This window comes from Henckelia pumila, unplaced genomic scaffold (genome assembly GCF_033568475.1).
Source record: "Henckelia pumila isolate YLH828 unplaced genomic scaffold, ASM3356847v2 CTG_461:::fragment_3, whole genome shotgun sequence".
NCBI lineage: Eukaryota > Viridiplantae > Streptophyta > Magnoliopsida > Lamiales > Gesneriaceae > Henckelia > Henckelia pumila.
In genome coordinates this window covers 3,944,100-3,968,876 of record NW_027331831.1, presented here as the reverse complement: position 1 = coordinate 3,968,876, position 24,777 = coordinate 3,944,100, and the positions used below count along the sequence as shown (strand labels likewise).

Genomic DNA, 24,777 nt, shown 5'->3' with positions numbered 1-24,777 from the left:
ATTTATCTGATCCACATAAGACACGTTCCCAAACCGGATATGTATTTACTCGTGGAGGCACCGCAATTTCTTGGCGTTCACAGAAACAAACATTCGTAACAACTTCATCAAATCACATTTACTCGTGGAGGCACCGCAATTTCTTGACGTTCACAGAAACAAACACTCGTAACAACTTCATCAAATCACGCAGAGATTATTGCGCTACATGAAGCAAGCCGTGAATGTGTTTGGCTAAAATCAATAACACAACATATCCAAATTTCTTGTGGATTATCAGTAGACAAGAAGTCTGTGACGCTGTATGAAGATAATGCTGCATGTATTGCTCAAATGAAAGAAGGATGCATCAAAAGTGACAGAACAAAACATATCCCTCCAAAGTTCTTTGCCCACACTCAAGAGCTTGAGAAGAATAAAGATATTGATATCTGTTACATTCAATCAAGTGAGAACTCACCAGACCTCTTCACAAAGGCGCTTCCTACGACAATATTCAAAAAACATATATATAACATTGGGATGCGCAATCTACGGAATATGTGAAGAATCACTCGTGTTAACATGATGGGGAGTTTACGTGGCTGCACTCTTTTTTCCTTGCTATGGTTTTTATCCCACTGGGTTTTTCCTAGTAAGGTTTTTAACGAGACAGGATAAAACACGTAATAAATACAATCATTATATGACGATCATCATCACAAGAGGGAGTGTTGAAAATATATTATTTTATTTTTGTTGAATATTGAATGTTGAATATTAAGTTGTAAAATGTTGAAAATTAGTGTGTGATGATGTAGATGATGATATATTAATTTTTGGACTAATCTCAAATGTGGATCTATAAATAGGTCTTCATTTGTGATGAAAAACACAATTGAGTTGAGAGAAAAATATTATAAAGTGTAAAGTTTGATATATTTTAAGTTTTGGAGTATTTACTTTTTACCATAAATTTTTATTTTTTCACAACACTTATATTTATAAGCTTAAATGAATTATTGATAATGTCTTATTTTAAACTGTTAATGTGGATGTAAAATAATCATGGCCGTAAACAATACAAACATTCAAACTGCAAGTGTTACATTATTCAAAAATTTTACAAATATTTTTATTAGTTACAATGTCGAAGATTATATTGATTACATCACTAAAACATGTAATAGGTATTTTTCCAAAAATATATATTATTACCATGAAAATCATTTATTAACTGCGTGTTAATATCTTCTCATCTCAATTAATTTATTTAACAACGTTTATCGACGACAAAAAATGTTCCCACGTGCGATGTGTATCGCATGTGACCTTTACTAGTTACTAAAAAAGTGGAGATAACCCGAGCCCAACCTGGACCAATTTATAATAGGCCAAGCCATAGCATAGAATAGATTAGCACGTCTGAATCCGTCAGAGAACAAGCAGATCTACCAAAGGCTAAGCTAAACAACAAGAAAAATAAATAAGCATCTAAAGAAAATCCAATCTAGGATAGAGAAACCATCCGTCCTATACTCTGTTAGCAATTACAACCAACCTCTAATCGTAATCTAGAAATCCACACATGCGCATGCCCCGCCGCAGAATATGTGAGGTTAATTAGGGTGCATTTTGATTGAGTTTGGCCAACCCATTGAAGAATACATCGACACGTTCTGCATTGGTTGGCCAGTAGCGCCGTAAGGTCCTGAGCCACGATTTAGAGGACTGTCGTCGTTCTCTTCAGCAGACTCGCTCGAAGCACCAGGGGAAGCAGGGCTAACCCCGGCTGCTGAGGTGCCAAAATTTAGCATATGTGCTTGTGGTGGAGAAGACAATGCTGACTTGGATTTCTTACCATCTGCAATGAAACTGCCTACCACAACCTGGTAAAGAAAATAGCTTAATAATAATTATGGAATAAGTTCAAGACGTGATGCCTACGGGACGGGTAACTAAAATTGTTACTGTTCTGGTAAAACGTAATGCACTTGATGGAAAATAATCTGATGCATAAACATATCGGCAATATCATTATCGTTGTGTAAGTCTTAGACCCAAACTAGTTGGGTCCAGATAAAACATATAAAACTATGAACTGTAATAAACTGTTTGGAATTTCAATGTCTGATATTAATGGCTGATAAAGTAATAAATGTATCACCATGTATCATAAGATTTTTAACTGTGTAAAGAAAACCGTGAATGAAACACCCCATGCGTACATGACTCTGGCTCTCGCACCCTATGAGGGACTAGAGAGGTAAGAAAGACCTGGTTAAACATTACCTGCACTGATGATGCAGCTTTGAGAATTCCTGCTACTCCGCCACCCAATACCCTGCCATCTGAACCAGCCAGCGACACACTCAGACCACCAGTCCGATTTCGGTTACCAGAAGTATCCGACAGCAGGAAAGAACCTGACAATGATATTATCTCAAATCGACCCTGCAAACAGATGAAGACACCATTAAGCACGGAATAGTCGAGTACCGTTGTCAAGATTAACTGAAAAGAAACTACAGCATCCTTACGTTGAGCCCTTAATAGTACTCTCGTTTTTTTTGTTTTTTTGTTTTTTTGCTTTTTTTTTCTTGTTTTCTTTTCTTTATTTTTTTGTTGAAGAAACTAACTTCACCACTCCAAATAAAAAGGACGAACAAAAGACGTTTTTCATCAAAAAACTTTATTATTCAGCTTTGAGAAGTTATCAGGGACCAAAGAAAAATATAACAAATCGATTGGGAGGTTCATACAGAACACCAACGATGGAAGATTACGAATGTTCTATATTGTTGAAGAATACCCAGTGAATGTTCTATATTGTTGAGAATACCCTGTAGCCACCCCCTTCATCACTTTTGAAATGGTCTTTCGAGGGTTTTTTGCTAGTGAGAGTTGATGTGACCTCTGTACAAGTGGAATAAGACTCAAATGATCAAATGGATAGCCCTAGAAAGGTCAATAATAGAAAAGGCTTCCCGTAAATGTTCTCGATGACAAGCAACTAACTGCTTCCACAGTTGAGTACACATCTAAAGTCTGTTCGAAGGACTGTCCATAGACTGAAGATACTTGAAAGTTGAAACGCTAAAAATGCATTTCACAGTTAGATCCAGAAATACTGGAGTTTTATGTACATGTCTCAATCGATATCATTATTAAGGAAAAGGTCTTCACATCCATTTGTCATTTATCATAGTCATAGTGTGAAGTCTGCCAATATAACTAACAAAATCTTCTAACGCTGTAGCATCATAACCAGTGTAAATTACTCATAGTCAACACCTTACCTTTAAACTAACCACTTGCCACCAATCAATCTTTATCTAGCGCCACCATTACATCTGCTACAAGTTTTCACTAATAGATCCACTTGCATCCAATTTGAACAACTCTCTGATATGGATCTACCAAAGCCCATACTTTGTTGAGTATATAAATTTCCATTTCAGATCCATGATATTGAGCCATAATGTTTCCATGAAAGTCTTAGGATCATATAGATGGTCAAGTTCATCCTGGCTATTGGCATACACCATATCATTCCCGCAGTCTCAAAACCCTTTTGTATCTCCTTGGGGGACCAAACTGCCCAATTGGCTAGCAGGAACAACAATCATAGTGGTTGTGGTTTCTGACTGATACCTCTTGAAGATTCATTGCACTACCAACACTAAAAAAATAAAAATAATTTCTACGATAATGTGGCATTCCACAAACCAAGTACCTTTTGCTCCAAAAGATGAGGTAAGTAATAGACTCCAAATATTCCACAAAGCAACACAAATACCTATTAATCTATCCCACTATCCACTTCACGTGGGTAACAATACCCCAAACTCTAAAACAATCATGTGGATAGCTTCCCAAACCATTCTCATGTGAAGTGCACTTCAGTGTCTCTAAGGTGCTGAATTCATCAAATGAGTTCTTCCGAATTTCAAACACACAACCCCCAAAACAAGACCGGGAGTGCAATGAAACTCATCATAGCCACAAGGTCCATTTCATTCTCTCAGTTATCTTAATCAATTAGTGCGTCAGATGGGGTCATCAGGAGAAATAATATCATTCTCTTTAAGATAATCTGAAAGAAAATGATTGAGTATTGAGTTAATCCATTAGGTGTAAATTATATTATACTTCTTCCCACTAATTAATAAATAATCTCCTTTGAATTTCAAAGGCCTCCAACTTGTACTTCACCAAACACACATACCCAAACTTTTAGTAGTTATCTGTAAAAATAAAGAAACAGGAGTATCCTCCGTGAGTGCTAACACGTCACAAGATTTTTGTCCTAAACACACGTCACGAGATTTTTGTCCTAAAAACACGTCACAAGATTTGTCCTAAAATTGTTCAAAGTTAAAAACATTTGCATTTAAACAATAAATTCGTCTTCTTTTAGACCTAGACAACAATTAATCATAGTAAAGAACATGAGCAATTCATTATGATTCAATTTTAGACATTACCAGAAATAAATGATGGTACAACTTTCATCTCAAAGAGTTCATGAAATTAATAAAACAATTTTTGGCCAAGACAAGACTTGGTGATTGCTTCATTCCTCTCAACTTATTCAACCAATGGTCACTAACAGAGAAAATGATAGGTGGTGGCTAGAGATCACAATTCATTGAGGCTCATCACACAACCCTCGAGTGGTGAAGGATAAGTTTTTGGGAAAATTAACAAAACAAATCATCCGAAAAATTTCATATCCAACAAACCTACATAGCAAAATAATAATAATTAAAAAGCAATCTTCTATTTTTCAAACCAAAATACCCAAATTTGTCCAAATAATATGTTTTCCCCAAAATACAATGCATAGATCTAACACCGCAATCTTTTATGTCACACCAAGAAGAAATTAAATGTCACACACCTCATATGTTACTGTGCCACCAGACATTGCTGGTTGGCGAAGCGTCACATTGCTGATGGAGCCATTAGCAGATAGAATGCAAACTGTACGTGGTCCCTGCTGAGAGAATGCCATGATTTTTGAAGCTATATCCTGAGTACACCCAAAAAAAAAGTGGAAACTATTATTTCTTTCTCAACGCAGAAGGTTCGTGTGGAATTGGAAAGTGATGCAGATACAAAAGGTTGAAAGCTATCTAAGCATAGCATCTCACACTGCACAAATTTTATTCCATGCAATGTAAAGTAATTGTATATATCATGCTTGCTTTTTCAATTATGGTTTTTTTTAGATAAAAAATGAGATCATATTATATATATATATATATATATATATATATAGAGAGAAAATTTTTCAGCTGCCCAACCTATGATGCACAACTCATCCCCGACCACTAAAACTCGTTAACGTGTTTTAGTTATGCGAAAAATCAAAAAAAAAACAACTAAAACACCGGTGGTCGGGGACGAGGTGGGGAATATTGTTGGGAAGCTGAAAAATGTCCTCTATATATATATATAAGAAGGATCATGTGATAATTACAAAAAGCGGATAAGATATCCGCAGATGGAACCTTTAGTACCCACTAAATATCGACAAGATATATCACTCTAATCTCGGACTAAATCTAGAATCGTAAAAAAACCTAGCTCAATCTTTATGATTCCTAATCCACGTAGAGGCCCCCAGTTTGATCTTTTCCCAACTCATCTCCCAATTCCGCTTTATCTTCAAAAATTCTATTGTTCCTCTCCAGCCAAACATGCCAGCAAATACAATGAATCACCAACGTCCAAAGTAGTCTCCCCCTCATACCAAGCTCGCGCCCTATATCAACCGCAAATAAATCCTTTGTCAACCTCGGAGTTACCCACAAAAACCCAACTCCACCACAGCTTTATACCAAAGGCCACTGGTGAAAGAACAATGAATGAAAATGTGGTCATGTGTCTCCACCTCCCGCCGACAAAGCACACACCAACTTGGACTTAGAGAACAAGAGGGCCTACGCTTTTGCAATGTCTCACAGATTGGAAGGATTCCTTGCACTGCAACCCACTAATAAACTTGAACCTTCCATGGAATATGTATTTTCCAAATGACACGAAACAATGGGAACGAAGGGAAATCCCTATCATGGAAAAAATACTCATATAAAGATTTAACCGAGAAAAGACCCGAAGAATCCCCCACCCACTTCCTAAAATCCGAAACCCTGCATCCAACCTAACTTTCTCTAAGGATTCTAACAAAAGACCCGGCTCATCCACTTCCACATCCGTCAAAACCCGCCTAAAATGAAAATTCCAAGAGACACCCGAATTTAAGGATAGACTTTCCAACTGAGCAAAACGAGAAATCGGAGAATTATGAATCGAAGATAACTGGAAGAGACAAGGATAAAGATCCTTGAAAGCGGAATCCCCCCACCACCTGTCTTCCCAAAAGCTTAAAATGATACCCACTTTGAGCACTGCTCTCACCAACTAGATGAAAACCGGGTAAGCTCTGGAGATACACTTCCAAGGGCTTCTAAATGTGACGATGCTAACCAGCCCCGCATCCCATCCACTATCTTGCATCCCGTACTTGCTCATAATAACTTTTCTCCACAATGCCTCTATCTCATGTGAAAATCTCCACCACTTTCCCCCTATTCCTTCCAATTTTCCCAATACCGAGACCGTCTTTTTCTTTCGGTATACAGACCTTATCCCAAGCCACCCAATGACCATGAGAATCCCCGTCAGCTCCTTCCCAAAGAAAATATCTCATGATATTTTCCATAACATCCGCTACACCTTTCGGTACTCTAAACACAGACATGAAATACATCGGCAAAGCATTCAACAATGCTGAAATTAATGTCGGTCTACCCCCTCTGTACAAAAATGTCTTCTTCCAACTTGCTAATTTCTTTGACATCTTAGACAAAACCGGTTCCCAAAACGATAATTACAGTCAATTACCTCCCAACGAAATCCCCAAGTATTTAATAGGCCAAGAATCTCTCCCACAACCGATTTCTGCCACCAAGTCAACCACCTCTTCTTCTTCACAATTAAGCCCCATCAAGACACTCCTCTAAATTAATCTTCAGTCCTGACATTTGACAAAATGATTTCAGAATTTCCACCAAAAAAAACGCAACTGTTCAGATTCCTTAACAAAAAAACAATGTATCATCCGCAAATTGAATGTGAGAAATCTCCACCCTCTCTCAAACGCAACTTTCAATTATGTTGTGTTCCTTTAAATACCAAAGAAGTATTTTTCCCCCTAGGCCATTTGTTCTTAAAAGGCTGCTTAATTAAAGGACCCGATGGTATTTAAGAAACAAAATGTTTATGAAAAATAGGACCATGTATTCAGCGCATATTATTTCTTTCTGGCAAATCCTTGAAACCTAGAACAAAATCATTGGTAATTTGGCAACCATAATAACAAAATCTGTGATAAATCGTCTCATAAAATGGCTGGAAAACTCTATTTCTAAAATTACAAATTGAAAAATAATCATTTATTCTTTCACGTATAATGAACTATAATTGCTATTTATGCACTAAGATGGAGAGAGGTAACGATGATTGAAAGCAAAATCTTCTCAGTTATGTACTTGTGTTCAAGGTTATGTTAAGAGATTCATGGCTAGACATAAAAATAAGGAAAGCACTAATCAGTAGGCAAACGCAGTCTCCAGGATGAAGTACAACAAACCCTTTATAGTTTGTTCCAAATGTTAATTTGAACTTCACTTCATAAACCAAATACCGAATAGGGTAAAAACTAGACAGATGAATTACTGCGATGTTGCAGTAGCTTATCTCAGCTTGTGGGGAAAACAAAATGGAGATTGAGGCTATCAGGTAACAAAAACTACAACTCTTGCATCCTATAAAAGTTGTTTCAAATCACTATCTTAATCCATAAAATTATGTAGGAATTATGTTAGGACTATCAACTCTTCTAACTCTGATTCCAAGACACCAAATTTCAAGCTCACTTTTTTCCTTAATCTCTATTACAAATAAACCATGTGTAAAGTAAGGTGATTTCACTTAGCTAATGCAAAAGTACAATATACATGTTAAAGCTGGCATATCCCCAAACCGCAAACATAATCGGGACCATTTATGAGCTCAGCTGAACTAAAAACTGGTATTGTCGATGCCATTACTTACCAGAAGACAACAATTTTAAACGAAATCAACTTTGAGCGAACATTTTTGCTCGGAATGAAATTCAAGATAAAAGTACGAGCGAGCTCGGACAATTGGCTCATTATTCAAAGATAATATCATCTAGGGGTGAGCATTCGGTGAGAACCGAACCAACTGAACCGAATTAGCCAAAACCGATGTACCGAAATAATTTTCCACCAAACAGAACTGACCGAAGTTTTCAATAAAAAAAACCGAACAAACCGAACTGGATCAAAATCGAGAGTTTTCAGGGGGGGAAAGGCAAAAATTTAAAAAAAATAAAGTTAACAAGAGAGATGCATACACTGCCATCATCTTCCAAAACCATATTAAACCAATCTAACTAAAACATAAATTTGCATTTCTCCAACCGATTTTAATTCCATATATTATTAGTATTATTATATTAATTTAAGATATACCACACCACGATTTGTGAGCAATTCATTCTCACTGTCGAAAATTTTCTTTCATGCTTATAAAATTAGTATTGCAAAATACACCCAATATATATATATATATATATATATATAAAATTTTGATCACCTGCACCCTAGGGTGCAGGATTTTTCGTGTGCGACTACCGGGTTTTAGTGTAAAAAAAAACACTAAAACCCGGTACCGGGTTTTAGTGATCGAACACGAAAAATTCTGCACCCTAGGGTGCAAGTGATCGTTCCTGTATATATATATAACTAAGGAAGAACGAAAATGTGACAGAACTTACAACATTAAACCTGGGTAACGAAAATGTGACAGAACTTACAACATTAAACCTGGGTTTCCATTTCTCAAACAAGCATAACTAGAACGGAATTTGCAGTTGTTGCTTTCTTCATAGATTGAGAAATATAGTTAATCCAAAATACAAAAAACTTTCTTCTGTCAATAAATATTTGAAAGGCATAAGAAAAAAACCATTGTGTATTTATACAAGAGTGGTGAAGGAGATGGTAAAACTGACACGATAGAAAAATTACGGCAAAATAGAGAAGGCATGTAGAATGAAATGGTTTGACCCAAGATAAGGCCCAACAACAACTAAATTTATTGGGCCATATAACAAATTGATTTTATTAAAAAAAAACAAAATTGGTTTATTCGGTGTAACCAAATTTTTATGGGAAAAAAACCCGAAACCGAACCAAATAAACCGATTGCATTTTTTAAAATATGAAAACCAAAATTCTGAATTAACCGAATTCCGAATGATATCAGTCCAATCGGTCATTCGGTTTAGCCGAATATTTGCTCACTCATAATATCATCAATATATAAACAAATATTAAATTTTGGAGAAAAATAGTTGAATTTAAAAATAAAAAATCTTGCAGTTCCCAACCCTAAAAAGGTCATTCCTTCTCTCATAATTTTCTTATAATTATTTCAATGTGTCGGGATGTGTGATTTGCACATTCCACTAGTGTTTTACCACAATGGATGCAATGCTTGCTCTAACTAAAAAACACACTAAAGCATGGCTATAGACTTCTGTATGATCTTCCCTTTATTTATCCTATTGATTGACCATGTCTTTTGGTTGGAAGTATCCAATCATAGATCTTCAATAACATCATCTCGAGAGATATAAGTTTGTTTCCCATAAACAACATACGAAATCTCTATGACTTTCAGAAGCTTCAGTTCCAAAATCGCTACCTTAAAACATATGTTACTTTTTTATGGACTGCATATTCAGATTCCGTAGTGAACAAGGGGTTTGAGCAGCCGCACCGCAGCTTCGATCTTGCGTGTTTCGTATTTGTGCATGTTCTTCGATCTTCCCTTCCAGCACATATTTTTTTGAAGATCTCAGATCACTTTTTCGTTTCTAAAATAGGAGAAAAAGAGGGACAAGTTTAACTAACTTGCCCCCTCTTACACAGCACTGTCATTGCAAAAGGATGACATGGATTTGACTAGGGGTTGCATAACTCCAAAATTCTAGATATTCCAAGCCTTTACAAGTCCAAGACTCCAGATCATAATTTATTTGGTTTTCTATATCTTAACATTCAGACATTCAGTTTACACATAGTTGTCAAAAGCGCATGATGTCCGCGCTAAAGCACATCACTTCCTTGAATCGTGCACTTTCGCACTTTGCATTCAAGTGTGCTTCAAAGAAGAAGCAAATTTTTTTGTTAACTTCTGGAAGAGGAGAAATCGCTCTTTTATCCTCTGTTTTACTTTAAAAAATGGTCAACCCCTATAGTCTCTTCCCTCGTGGTCGCCTCTGCCCTCACATGATGAAGATGGTGATGTAGATTTCGAAGACAAAGATGTTGATGACTTCGATATTTGATATTTCATGCATCAATGATCACATTTTAAAAGAGTTTTGAATTTATTTACATTTTCGTAGTGATTTATTTCCGTAAAGCGTGCACTTGCTATGCTCTTGAAGCTCCGTGACACTTGAGCACTTTAATGCATGTTGCACTTTAATTACTATAATTTTACCGTCAATTGCTTTATATCCAATCATAGATAAAGTACAATGCGTTACAAAAATTCATATTCGTGAATAGAAATCTAAGAAACATGCCATGGTCTCTTAAATATGTAAAATAGGAGAAATTATGCCATTCATTCAAGCAATTAAACAAAATGATCAACCATCCAAAAGGAAATATGCAGCAAACAAGCAGGCGTTAACATCAAATAGAAAGCAATAGATTTAACCTTTGTTGCTTGCACCCAGAAAGCACGACAACATTTTTAACAAATGCATTAATAACGATGAGAATTTCTAATCTCCTAAGGTTCCGTTTAGTTTGAGGATACGATTGTGTATAGAAAAATTAGAATGTGATTGTTGAAGTGATTGAATAGCATGAGTAATAGTGATAGCCAAATAATAACATGTTTTATTTGATTGATGAAATAGAGAGTGAGATTATAATTCAGAAACGAAGGAAGATTTGGCCCCCTGCATGTTATGAATAATATAATTTTTAGTTCAGTGCAAGACTGAGACGTGAATCACGTGATTATGATTGAAATTAAACTTTTTTTATTGTTTGCCTATTATGACTTCAACTATTTTCTGTTCGACTTATTTAAATACAAGATGAATTATGATTAGAAAAGTATATTTGTTAAAAAAATTCTCAATTTCTAACACTTCATTTCCAAAGAAAAACAGTACATAAAGCAGGGCCCGAGGGATGAAAATGGGTTGGGTATTTTTAAACCAAACGGGTGATGGCTTTTGACATGTTATGAACTCTTGACATGATTTTTTTAGTTTTTTTTCTGTAACAACAATAATGAAAGCACAATTAATTCACCTCGCCCACTGCTACCATAATCACATGAGGCGTAAAACCAACTCCAGGTGATCCTGCCCATCGAAAGTTAAACATTAGAATCGCCCTTTACATTAATTTCAATCACCCTTGACAGCAAAACTTGAGGCAAACACATGCAACAGTATAGAAATGATCCAAGAAACTGGTCTATGGGCGAAACTAAAGTGCTAAAAGTATTTGAATGTAACACATTTCTAGACAACATAATAAAGAAAAAAAAATTTTGAGAAAAATCTGCTGGTCATCGCCCTGGCTGCTAGATGAGCTAGTTGTAATCCTAAAGAGACTTTTTTTTTTGTGGGTATCCAAAAGATGCATCTTTCGCCCTAAAAATACTCGCAGAATTACACTATATATAAATAATAAATAAACCTGTCAAAAGAGCGGGTAAAAGGTAGTACCTAGAGCATCCAACTGTTTTTTCACCGAACCAGGAGGCCGTCCGCGGTTTCGCTTGGCCGCTGTCTCCGAGGACTGAGTAGCCCCGCCACCGCTAGAATCCACGTGGCCCACGGTTGAGGAAATCTGGTTAGCAGGTGCCGGGGACAGACCCAATCCAATGCTGTTATCAGGTGAATACTTCCTAGGCCGTCCCCTTTTCTTTCTAGCTGGCTCAATGCTGAACCCTCCACCGCCAGCAGAAGGAGACCCATCAGAGTAATTATGATCTAGTGGCTTCGGCGCCGGTGCAGCAGCCATAGAATTGAAGGGAAATCGAGGGTTTTGCTGTTGGTGGCTCACGGCAGCAGAATTGTTGGTATTGTGAAGTGGGTACGAGTTGTTGCCCGGGTGTTGGCCCAAGAAAACGGCAGGTGGCGGTGGTTGAGGATGGTGGTGGAGGTGGTGAGGCGGCGGCGCAGACGAATCTTGTGAATCCATTCGGAATCGAACACTAAGGTGTGAACTGGAGAATCGAATCGATTACAGATTTCAAAATGAAAATCAGTGGTTGATTGGTCTGGAATCTAATTTTTGCGACAATGTACGGACAGTGTAATGAAGGGGGTTAAGCATTAGGGTTTTATGAATTTATTTTAAACGTCTCTTATAAGATACCATTTATTCTATGTTTATTATTATTGACCAACAAACTATAACATTAACCACCGTCGATGTTTTCATAATCGAACGAGTTACCCTTAAAAACGATTCAATCGATCAATCGGACGGTCGATTAGAATTTTATGGTATAATACCAAATAATAATATATGTTAAATTTTAGAAACCTTAAATGATTATATATATAAGTAAATTTGACACACGCAACACGAAATATTTTCCGCTACAATCATTTATTATTACTTCTAATCAACATGTTATTCTTGGAATTGAAATTCCGTTTTGTGTTTGATAAGAAAAATAGAGTAGTGTGAATTGATAATATAATTTTTTAGATAAGTGATATTTTGTAAAATTTGCAAAGAAAACTTGAAATCTACAATTAAGTTAAATAAATATAATTTTTAAAAATTTTATTATAATTTTTAAAACTCAAATCCTATGAAATCCTATGAAATTCGACTAATTTCATAAGAATTTCATTTAGAAATCTCATCAAATACCAATCACATTTTGAAATCTTATTTTATCAAACACTAAAATGGTATTTGTAATTCTGAATCCCATCAAGTCTCATTGAAATCCTTCATTTCAAACACACTGGTGTCTAGCGGGTTAGTTAATTGATATAATTTATTTGTTTTAAAAAAATGTAGAAGAAGACATGAGTGGGTAGTAGGGTAATAAGTGGAAAAGTATTGTGAGATTGGGGGAATGAGGAATAAAATATTAGATGAAAACAAATATGAATATGTGAAGCCAAAGGGTAAAATGATCAAGAAAACATGGTGTCCGCATATTAGACTAAGAAAAGCGGTTTTTAAAGGACTCTCAACTTTTATAAGATAGTATAGTATAGATAATAAAAATATATATATTTAAATAAAAATTAAAAAATGTAAATCAAAATATCGAATTTACTTATTTATATATTTTATAAATAAATAATAAATCAAAATAAACTCAAATTATAAAAAAAAAATATATAATTTTAAAAATAACGTTAAGACCAAATAATCGTGTATATATAACCAAAAATAAAACTTATAAAAATAAGAAATAAATATATTTTTTGGAATTAATATAAGAAAATTTATTTTTTTAAAAAAAACTAAAAACATTGATTTTTTATTTTTAAAAATAGGTTAAATAGGCGAAACGGTTTTAAATCGGTTTATCGGTTCAAGGCCGGTCCGATCAGTTCTTGACCGAGTTTGATCGATTCCGAGCGTGTTGACGAAAACGGTTATTGGACTTGCTTCAGACCGAACCCGCGTATGGTTCCTAGTCGAACCGATCGGTCTGGTCCGGCTTTAAAAACATTGACAAAAAAAATCTATAATGGGCCGTGAAAATAATGTTAAGTTTGATGGGTGATGGGCTTTTAAAATGACAACGAAGTGCGTGACATTCCATTGGTAAGTAAATATAACAAGTTTGTGGATATCACTAGTTTACAAAATTGATCGGGTTCTTAGATTATATTTTGGTGTATTCCATTGAGTCTACATTCTTTTAATCGTCATTTATTAGATATTCCTTTGCCAAAGAAATTAGGTTCGTGCTTGCTTCTTGGGTTGGTGGTAGACGCATGTATATATACGGAAACAAACTCTAATCCATTGGGCCAAGTGGAAGAATGGGCAATGAAATAAATGTTAAGTTTGATGGGTGATGGGATTTTAAAATGACAACGAAGTGCGTGACTTCCATTGGTAAGTAAATATAACAAGTTTGTGGACATCGCTTAATCGATCAGGTTCTTAGATTATATGTTTGGTGTATTTAATTGGGTCTACATCATTTTAATCGTAATTTATTAGGTGCTCCTTTGTCAAAGAAATTAGGTTCATGTTTGCTGCTTGGGTTGGTGTAGACGCATGTATATATATGGAAACAAATCATATTCCATTGGGCCAAGTGAAGTAATGGGCCGTGAAAGTAATGTTAAGTTTGATAGGTGATGGGTTTTTAAAATGGTAACGAAGTTGTGACATGTCATTGGCAAGTAAATATAACAAGTTTGTAAACATCGCTAGTTTACAAAATCGATCGGGTTCTTACATTATATGTTTGGTGTATTCCATTGAGTCTACATTTTTTAATCGTAATTTATTAGGTGATTCTTTGCCATAGAAATTAGGTTCATGTTTGCTGCTTGGGTTGGTGTTAGACGCTTGTATATATATGAGAAAAAAAATCCTAATCCATTGGGCCAAGTGGAGTAATGGGCCGTGAAAGTAATGTTAAGTTTGATGAGTGGTGTGCTTTTAAAATGGCAACGAAATGTGTGACATGCCATTGATAAGTAAACATAACAAGTTTGTAGACATCGTTAGTTTACAAAATCGATCGGGTTTTTAGATTATATGTTTGGTGTATTCCATTGAATCTACATTCTTTTAATCGTAATTTATTAGGTGCTCCTTTGCCAAAGAAATTAGATTCATATTTGTTGCTTGGGTTGGTGGTAGACGCATGTATATATATATGAAAACAAACTCTAATCCATTGGGCCAAGTGGAGTAATGGGTCGTGAAAGTAATGTTAAGTTTGATGGGTGATGGGCTTTTAAAATGACAACGAAGTGTGTGACATGTCATTGGTAAGTAAATATAACAAGTTTGTGGGCATCGCTAGTTTAAAAAATCGATCGAGTACTTAGATTATATGTTTGGTGTATTCCATTGAGTATAAATTCTTTTAATCGTAATTTATTAGGTGCTCCTTTGCTAAAGAAATTAGGTTCATGTTTGCTGCTTGGGTTTGTGGTAGACACATGCATATATATGGAAACAAACCTTAATCCATTGAACAAGTGGAATAATGGGCCGTGAAAGTAATGTTAAGTTTGATGGGTGTTGAGATTTTAAAATGGCAACGAAATGCGTGACATGCCATTGGTAAGTAAATATAACAAGTTTGTGGACATCGCTAGTTTACAAAATCGATCGGGTTCTTATATTATATTTTGGTGTATTCAATTGAATCTAAATTCTTTTAATCGTAATTTATTAGTTGCTCCTTTGCCAAAGAAATTAGGTTCATGTTTGTTGTTTGGCTTGTTGGTAGATGCATGTATATATATATATATATATATATATATATATATATGGAAACAAACCTTAATCCATTCGGCCAAGTGGAGTAATGGGCCGTGAAAGTAATGTTAAGTTTGATGGATAATGGGCTTTTAAACTTGCAATGAAGTGTGTGACATGTCATTGGTAATTACAAGAAAAAAGCCTTTTAGTGACATTTAAAAGTGTCAACATACATTACTTATAATGACATTTTGGCTATAGTGACATTTCAAAAAAATGTCATCTATAGTGATGTCGTCTAAAGACTTATGACACTTTTTAGTGTCACCATATTATAGCAATAATCACAATATTGATGTCACGAATAATTGATATAATGACAACAAAATGTCACTATAAAATTTATCATGACACTTATGGATGTCATGAGTAATTGATATAATGACAAAAATTATGTCACTATAAAATCTATAATGACATTTATGAATGTCATCATTGGATGTTTTAAAAATATGGTATATAAAAATCTTGAATTTATATTTCCATGATTCTTTTTTTTCTTCATTCACATTCAAATTACCAATTCATGAATAATAAAATAAATCCATTACAAATTCAATAGTTAGAACCAACTTAAAAATTAATAAAATTAGAAATCATTAATATTTATCAAAGTACTCAATCAAAACAATAACAACAATTTTAAGTATTAAAAACCAATATTTCGATACACAAAATTCATATAAACCTTCAAATAACATATTAAGTCCACTAAAATAAAATGAATCACAAGAGAAACAAACATTTTTCCTAACACTATGCTCATTCCCCATCTGAACACATTCCCCGACGCAATCCATTTGGTCACAAGTTTGATTTTTATCTCTAGCTATGAACTTTGATCAAAGTGATCAGGAGTTATAAAATGTTCGACATGTGCCAATCACCTGAAACAACGAAAAACGTCTAGAGAGTTTAAGATGAGAGAAGAAATGGTGCCAGGGCCAATTGATATGATGCTTTAGCTAAGTTCTATAATATTTTAGCTAAGTTCTTACCTCATTTAGAAAGTTTAATGATGTCCTCGCATTGTGGTATCAGATTATCGTAGTCGAATCGGATCTATTTTTTTGTGGTTGTACAGATAGCTACTAAAAACAAATTGGAGAATCATATTTTAAATTATGATATTTTCGAGAGACCAAGTATTTTTCATGCTTAACCCAAGCAATACAGTTCCCTGAATCAACACTTCTACCCTTCTGTGTGAGCACAACAAATAAATCACATTACAGTCAGTGATGCTCTTTCTCAAGACTTGTGCTTGAAATAATCATGATAATCAAACTCTATAATAAATTATCTTCTCATGAAACTAATATTAAACATATATTCCAATTTTAAATATATTTTCAAAATTTTTTTCTAACAACCAAATCCAAATAGAGCCCAATCATAAAAAGATGGTTATCTTGTTTCAGTGCAGATTTAGACATATTTTCTACTACATTTAATGGTTCCTGCAGGAGCCAATATGAGCTTAACCTAAATTTGAAAAACAGAAATGCACATGTATTATATGACTTCTAAAGTGGTAGATCATCTACCTCAGCATCAGTGATTTTGATATCTTTGTTAGTTGAAGTTGAGCTACTTCCACTAGCTTTCAGACCAATCAAGCTTTTTTTCTTCCTCATCTCAACTAATAGTTTGATGATTAAAATGAGAAAAATCCAACAAACAGAAAATGATCCAAGATCAAAATAGAAAATTAGACTTCACTCTAATTAGCGCAAACAAAAATCATGGACATCTAAAGCCAATGGGTAGTCCACTTTCTGCGAAACAATCAAAATTACGTGAAATAAAGGAAAAAAGGAACTGTGCCATCAAAAATCGTGCTGCCAAAATTTTAAAGATATATAAAGCGAGGAAGACTTCAATTGCCATAATCACATCACCTTATAGCTTACCTTTAATTAACCGTTGAAAAGGAAAAAAAATAGTTTACCTGCAAAATTTCTTTGTGAATCTACATACTATATATAAAAAATGAATTTATCTTGTGCAACGAATAATTATTTATAAAAAGTACATAATATATTATAAAAAACTCAATTAAATGTGACTTGATTTTTAAAAGATAATGCATTTATTTTGTGCAATTTTATATGTTCTAATGTGCTTGCATGTTTAATTTATTTCAAGTTAACTTAATTCGATCATTTGTAACGTCTCATTGTATCAAGACGAGTCTTTTCAGCGTGCTTATGTCCTTACTCGCACGCACACTGAGAAACTTTCCAAGGGTTACCCATCCTAAAATTGTCTCAAGTCAAGCACGCTTAACTTTAGAGTTCTTATGTGATGAGCTCCCGAAAAGAAGATGCACCTTCTTGATATGAGTAGTACATATGAAATCTTTTAAGTCATCCTCAACTATGTAGTCTCACACCTACACTGTCTCTGAATCACTCTCATTCCGGCACGGGGATCGGTTCATTTATGTCTCCCTCCACCTAGAAGCCTATCAGGAGCCGCTCATTGTCTGTGCAACCTCTTGGCACCAGCGATCACTCTCCGCCTCCTCAGCCCCGGGCGTCACATGCCCACCAGCTTCTGCTTGGTTCGTCCCCGAACCATACCGTATTAAGATAGGTCGGCTCTTGGTATTATAATACATTATGTAATTATTTATTATGATTGAGAATAAAAATAGAAAAAATAGAGAGTTTTATAACATTTAAAAAAATATAAGCTGGAGAAGATTTTTATAATAGATAATACAAATTTCTATTTAAGTGCATAGAGAATGAAAAAAAATAGAAAATTGGGTTTGAGATCTCTTGCGTAGAGAACCAACTTCCACAATTTTTCCAGAGATTTACTCGGTGTGATGTGATGTAATCAACTTCCACAATCTAGTATGCAACTAAATTGAGCTATTACCTTTTCATTTATTTTTTTAATCGTTTTCTCATTTTTTGGGGAAACTTTCAAGGCACAAAAAAGTATAAAATCATCTAAAAATATTAATAGATCAACATATTTTCTTATTTCTAAAATCCAAGCACATTTATGATTTATGATCATTGTATCAAGACGAGTCTTTTCAGCGTGCTTATGTCCTTACTCGCACGCACACTGAAAAACTTTCCAAGGGTTACCCATCCTAAAATTGCCTCAAGTCAAGCACGCTTAACTTTAGAGTTCTTATGTGATGAGCTCCCGAAAAGAAGATGCACCTTCTTGATATGAGTAGTACATATGAAATCTTTTAAGTCATCCTCAACTATGTAGTCTCACACCTACATTGTCTCTGAATCACTCTCATTCCGGCACGGGGATCGGTTCATTTATGTCTCCCTCCACCTAGAAGCCTATCAGGAGCCGCTCATTGTCTGTGCAACCTCTTGGCACCAGCGATCACTCTCCGCCTCCTCAGCCCCGGGCGTCACATGCCCACCAGCTTCTGCTTGGTTCGTCCCCGAACCATACCGTATTAAGATAGGTCGGCTCTTGGTATTATAATACATTATGTAATTATTTATTATGATTGAGAATAAAAATAGAAAAAATAGAGAGTTTTATAACATTTAAAAAAATATAAGCTGGAGAAGATTTTTATAATAGATAATACAAATCTCTATTTAAGTGCATAGAGAATGAAAAAAAAATAGAAAATTGGGTTTGAGATCTCTTGCGTAGAGAACCAACTTCCACAATTTTTCCAGAGATTTACTCGGTGTGATGTGATGTAATCAACTTCCACAATCTAATATGCAACTAAATTGAGCTATTACCTTTTCATTTATTTTTTTAATCGTTTTCTCATTTTTTGGGGAAACTTTCAAGGCACAAAAAAGTATAAAATCATCTAAAAATATTTTAATAGATCAACATATTTTCTTATTTCTAAAATCCAAGCACATTTATGATTTAACCCGTGTTAAAAAAACTTGCGTTGATTTTTAAAACACGAGGTTATAAATACAATAAATTTTACATAGAAAGTATTTCGTTTTCTAAAAGATTTCAAGGGATGCTTTTGCACTGAGTTTCTATTATCAACCATAATAAAACAGCAGAAGGCTTACAATTACTGAGTTTCTAAATCATGACTACGGTTCTTATTTAGCTTTTCATTTCATGCACAAGTTTAGAATACACTTTCACATATCTCTGTAATCCGAGTCCATTGATTAAAACATAACTTAACCCCATGATAAGCACCTAAACCTATAAATTTTCAATGTTTTCAAGAGCAGAAAATTGTGCATCGATCTTCCTAAGAGATTCTTGATCCACATGAACAGGAGTTACCCACTTCGGCAGAGAATAGAGAGGAGGATGCCGGTCTTGAGATGGATCAGATTTGCCATCCTGTTCCGCAAGAATAGGAAAATCATCAGATTCTATTAAGCCAGTCTTATTACTCCAACTGTACATCTGAGACGCGGTCTCCCAACATGCTTTCAGATCTTCTTGATTTCGGACTTGATTCATTTTCTCAATAAGATTACTTGACGCAGGAACCTGATCAACTTGACCAGGGTCGATGGCTTTAGAAACCTCAAGGTCACCACTACCGTCACTTAACTCAGGCTTTCCAAGTTTATTCAAACCTTGATCCACGATGTAACGAATCTTCTTTCTAACGTTTTCAGTTCTCACTGGATCTGATCTGAGCTTCGACTTCAAGTCGTTCACTGTCCTCTCAATATTTTCTTCAGAACTTGTGTTTACTTCAGATTGCTGCTCTTCTTGAATCTGGTCATCACGCTCAGAATTGATTGAGAAAACCTCTCCTAACAGACCAGCATTTTGCGCGTAGCGGTCAAAAGCTTCATTTTCTGTCTCCATACCTCGGTCTTTGAATTCTTTCAACTTTAAGAACCTCCACTCATTTATGACTTGTGCATCCTGACAAATTTTATTGTTAGGAAACACTAGTTGCAAATGTGCAACCTAGGAGGAGCTAGTGTAAAAAATTAATATATATATTTTTTGAAAACTAAAATTTATATTTCACTATAAAGTATTTACTTGAAATATGATCAAACTAACTGAACTATATCTATGGGGCGAACAAAATGGATATGCAGACAGAGTTTTAGAAGGCTGCATGGTGAGACTACCAGGTAGCACTAACACACCCATGCAATAAATGAGTAAAGTCAGTCAGATGACACTTTGATGGAAATTCTAAAACTGTTATTTTCAAAGAATTAAATGATGGTTTTTGCTATTTTACAGGGTTATTTTTGTAATTCTATATTTGACCATGCTAAGAAACCAACGCTGGTTTTCAGTTCTCACTCAGGCTAATTAAATATCAGATATTTAATGTAAAAAGCAGATGGAACATAGGGTTGGTACAATCTTCACCTTTCGAGTCAATGGCTTCCTAGATCGAAATGGAGCGTTTAAATTACTGAACTGCGCAAAATTATTAGAAAGTTGGCGAAGTCTCCTGCATAATAAATTGCAGATATCAGAAAGTGACACCCTCAACATTGAAGATCTTTGCATGACATTCCCAAAATGTCAATGCAGTAAATAGAAATTAATGCCAAGCACATCAAACCAATCCCTGGAAGGATATATGAGAAAGTACCAACTACCAGGACAAAAGTAATGGCAGCAGGTAAAAATTTGCTCGAAAAGGCATAAATTCGACATGAGATAACATAACTAACCAGGGAAAAGAAATAATGTATCTTTTTGTGCATAAAAAATTGAATCATCATCATATCAAACTATGTAGTGTTGAGACTCATTATTTTACAATAACACTCCAAACAATCAATCATTAATCAAAACATCATCAGCGAGCAAACTCCTGCAGGAGATCAGATTCTGTTCTATTTAATCATCATCAAGTTAAATGTGCATAAAGAACAGCTTTATTCCATGTTGAACCATTTCTCCTAATGATAGATTTGGAACCTATAAGGGAAACCAATAACAGAAGCGTACCAAGTTCATTGAATGCAGAAAGTACCAAAAGCTTACCCTGAATGAGATACTTCAGTTGGTTGCTGGTCTGATAGGGGAGAGCTGGAAGAAGGCACCTTGTCCGGGAATGATGAATTGCCTTTTAAAACTGCACCAACCACAATTGCATATGTAATTTTGACCAAGAAAGGATCGATATAACATAAGCTTGTCTTCCACAATTGATTTTACGTGCAAGCTCGAAAAAATATTTTTGGAAGAGAATGCCATGGTGGCTTCTCTAAGGTGGATTTACTCGTAAGAGCCTTGAAACATAAACTAGCATCTAACCTGCATTTATTTTCTTCAGTCATAAGTGCAATCTATTGTGCATTTTTAGAACAAATGATGACCATATTCTACACCACTGCTATAAGTTGAAAACTTGATTGCTATTGTAGCTTCTGACTAATACACCAATCCATCAAAGTTAGGATGGCTTCCGAGCAACTGAAATTCTATAAATCATCACATATCTTCTTTCTGAAAAGTGTCAATAAATGCAGAACCCACAAGCTTCTAATCTAGAAGACCGAGAAAAAACACCTACTATATCATTGGGCAAATAGTTCTGTTGTGGATGAAATAAAAATAGTTCCATTGCTTCCTTACTTCGGTTACCAATATCTATAATCTATTCTTCATTCAAGAGCCTCGTCTAAAATTTTAAACCTCCCACATTTTACATGCTGGAATGAATCAAATTTCTGTCATTGCATGTATAAACATGTCAAAAAAACTGCCCTCTCAATATCTCATACAAAAACCCTGTGGCCCCTATCATGGCATCAACACTGAAAATCATATGTGCTTGCCTAAAAAATGGAGCTTAACACGACGTTGAAAACAGAGGACAATTCAAGCTTGAGAATTCAGATTGCACCAGTGCAGGAGGTCATGAAAAATATAATGCACAGCCAACAAAGAACATAAATTTTGGGAACTCCACTTTCATATCTTAAATTCAATAATAGAGATCACAATATAAAGTAATGTCATCAGAATGGTGAGAGTGAAATGCTTTAATTTACTCTTTATCTTAAAATACTTGAGGGAATATTGAATAATAAATGCCACAGTGACTAGAAGAACCACACCGTGTATGTGACAAGGATTTTGAGCTTTTGCACAACAGCTTTTGCACGACTGGTATGGACACCTGAATAATTAATTGAAATCATCATAAATGACAATCATGCACTAAATTCAAGTATGTCAAGCACACCAAGAATGTTAAAGTGGACATATAAACAAGTCCAATTAATAGATGAAATCAAGGAGAATAATAACAGGAAATTGTGACACACACTACTAGCATCAATAAAAAGCACAGAAGGATGTTTTAAACAACTTTCGTTTAATTGAAGAACCTCCAATTTCCAACTAGGATAAAAGAAAATCCAAATACGTGAAACACGTGTGAAGTGACTCCCTTGGCATTCAAAAGTTCAGAACAAACAACATCGAGTCTATAATTAAGCCCTTGGACTCCGCACGGTAGCATCTGTTTCAACAAATACAAACCTTACTATTTAATTTCAGAGCTGTAAATTGATAACTTGTCCAGAGAGATGAAAATTAGGTTAGTTGCAGTTTAGTATAGCATAATTAGAAAACAGAAAAAGATAATTGGATGCAATAAAAAATATGGAAGATAATTAAACCCAGTGTTTCATGGAATCGCAGAGCATGTGCCCTCTGAAAAAAACGAATTTTGTAAAAATTCTTTAGATCCGATCAGCTGGAATTCATCAATATATGCATTAAATTCAAAGCAAACTCCAACCCTAGATCAGAAAATTGCGCTTTTTTTGTGAGCGACAGACATTAGAATTCAAAGACACTACTTTCAATTTCGCGAAGCGAGGTTCATTCCTGCATCCGCCCCTCAAAAGAAGCAACGATCGGTCAAACTATACGACTATACAAGCAACAATTGAAGGGCACGAAGAAAATGAGTGTGATTAAAGTTGAGGCATGCAGAGGCACCACCTTCTTGCATTTTATTTTATATTAACTAGTCTTGACATTTACGTCAAGCTTAAGACACGTCTTGAGCATGAAAAGTGCACCAAAAACACGGCTTTATAATTAATGTGCGCACTTCACCAAAGTGAAGTACCTTTACCCGTGTCAATGCGTAAGGGATTAAGCCTCAAAGGGCCTTGAATTGAGATCCATGCTTTATTGGCTTTGAATATATTTCGCCAACTCATGGAGAATTGACATTCAGGAAAATTCAGTTGATCAGCAGACGGCTGCCTTTTCCAAGATACGGTTTTAGCGCAGGTTGGCAATTCAGGTAATTAAATTATTTTTTAAAAAAAAAACTCCAATAACAACAGTTTTCATGCAGAACTAGTCTTGAAAAGCAACTTCCCCAAACGATTTATTTTACTGAATTATCTGCATATATCAGTCTTCCCAACACCTATATCCCATTTCCGTCTCTATCTTAAAATGTCAAACTTCTCAATTGTCAAAATATAAAAACAGTTTTTTTTTTTGTTGGGGGGTGGTGGAGTGTGGGGGGAGAATGAATGAATGAAAGAAAGAAAGGAAAAACTGATGCAATATCATTCTTCGCCTTCAATTTGGGTTATACAAGTGCAAACAACATGCAAATTCTGAGTACGATAGAGATTAATTAGGGTTCAGGTTTGGAAATTAACCCGAATAACCAACTATCCACGAAAGACATCAGAAAAACAACCAATCTAACGGAATAAAAATAGTGCCCCTTGAGAAAAAACCAAAACGAAAAGAAAGAAAGTAAATTGAGAGGTAAAAAGAACCTGGAGCGAGCGACGTTGCCGCACTTGATGCACTTGGGTTTGTTGAGGCCGCGGAGGTTTTTCGAAGAGTTGGAGCTCAACGGCGTCGACGTCGCTGCGACGCCGTCGGCGCCGACGGTTTTGGCCGGAGATGAAGTTGCCATTGTTATTATGTTTACGATCGAAGATCCAATCGGACTGAGCTCCTCTCACGCTGTCACGCCTTCTCAGAACCGGTGAGAACGGGATAATTATATAATATGTATATTTTATTTATATGTCCAATAAACTAAAAATTTCTTATACTATTCGATATTAAAATTTTGTTTAAATATTTCTCTATGGCTCAGACTTTATATTATTCTTTAAATCATAATTTTTTTTTGTTGAGAACGAGATTTTTAACAAAATATGGATTCAAACGAGAGTTTGAACCAGAAAGATTTCATTTATATGAAATATCA

At 35.0% G+C, this 24,777-nt stretch overlaps 2 protein-coding genes across 2 annotated transcripts; both read right to left on the bottom strand.

Moving 5' to 3' along the window:
- Positions 1–1,329: 1,329 nt before the first annotated feature.
- LOC140871665 (AT-hook motif nuclear-localized protein 8-like) lies at positions 1,330–12,456 on the bottom strand. Its single transcript, XM_073274279.1, has 5 exons — positions 11,840–12,456; positions 11,418–11,470; positions 4,883–5,014; positions 2,272–2,433; positions 1,330–1,868 (listed from the first exon to the last, which is right to left on the bottom strand). Exons 1-5 carry the CDS (start codon positions 12,315–12,317, stop codon positions 1,599–1,601), a joined length of 1,095 nt encoding a protein of 364 aa, XP_073130380.1. The 5' UTR covers positions 12,318–12,456; the 3' UTR covers positions 1,330–1,598.
- A 7,156-nt stretch (positions 12,457–19,612) lies between these two features.
- LOC140871807 (uncharacterized) lies at positions 19,613–24,548 on the bottom strand. Its single transcript, XM_073274529.1, has 5 exons — positions 24,335–24,548; positions 22,637–22,698; positions 21,558–21,648; positions 20,931–21,015; positions 19,613–20,465 (listed from the first exon to the last, which is right to left on the bottom strand). Exons 1-5 carry the CDS (start codon positions 24,475–24,477, stop codon positions 19,782–19,784), a joined length of 1,065 nt encoding a protein of 354 aa, XP_073130630.1. The 5' UTR covers positions 24,478–24,548; the 3' UTR covers positions 19,613–19,781.
- Positions 24,549–24,777: the final 229 nt, after the last annotated feature.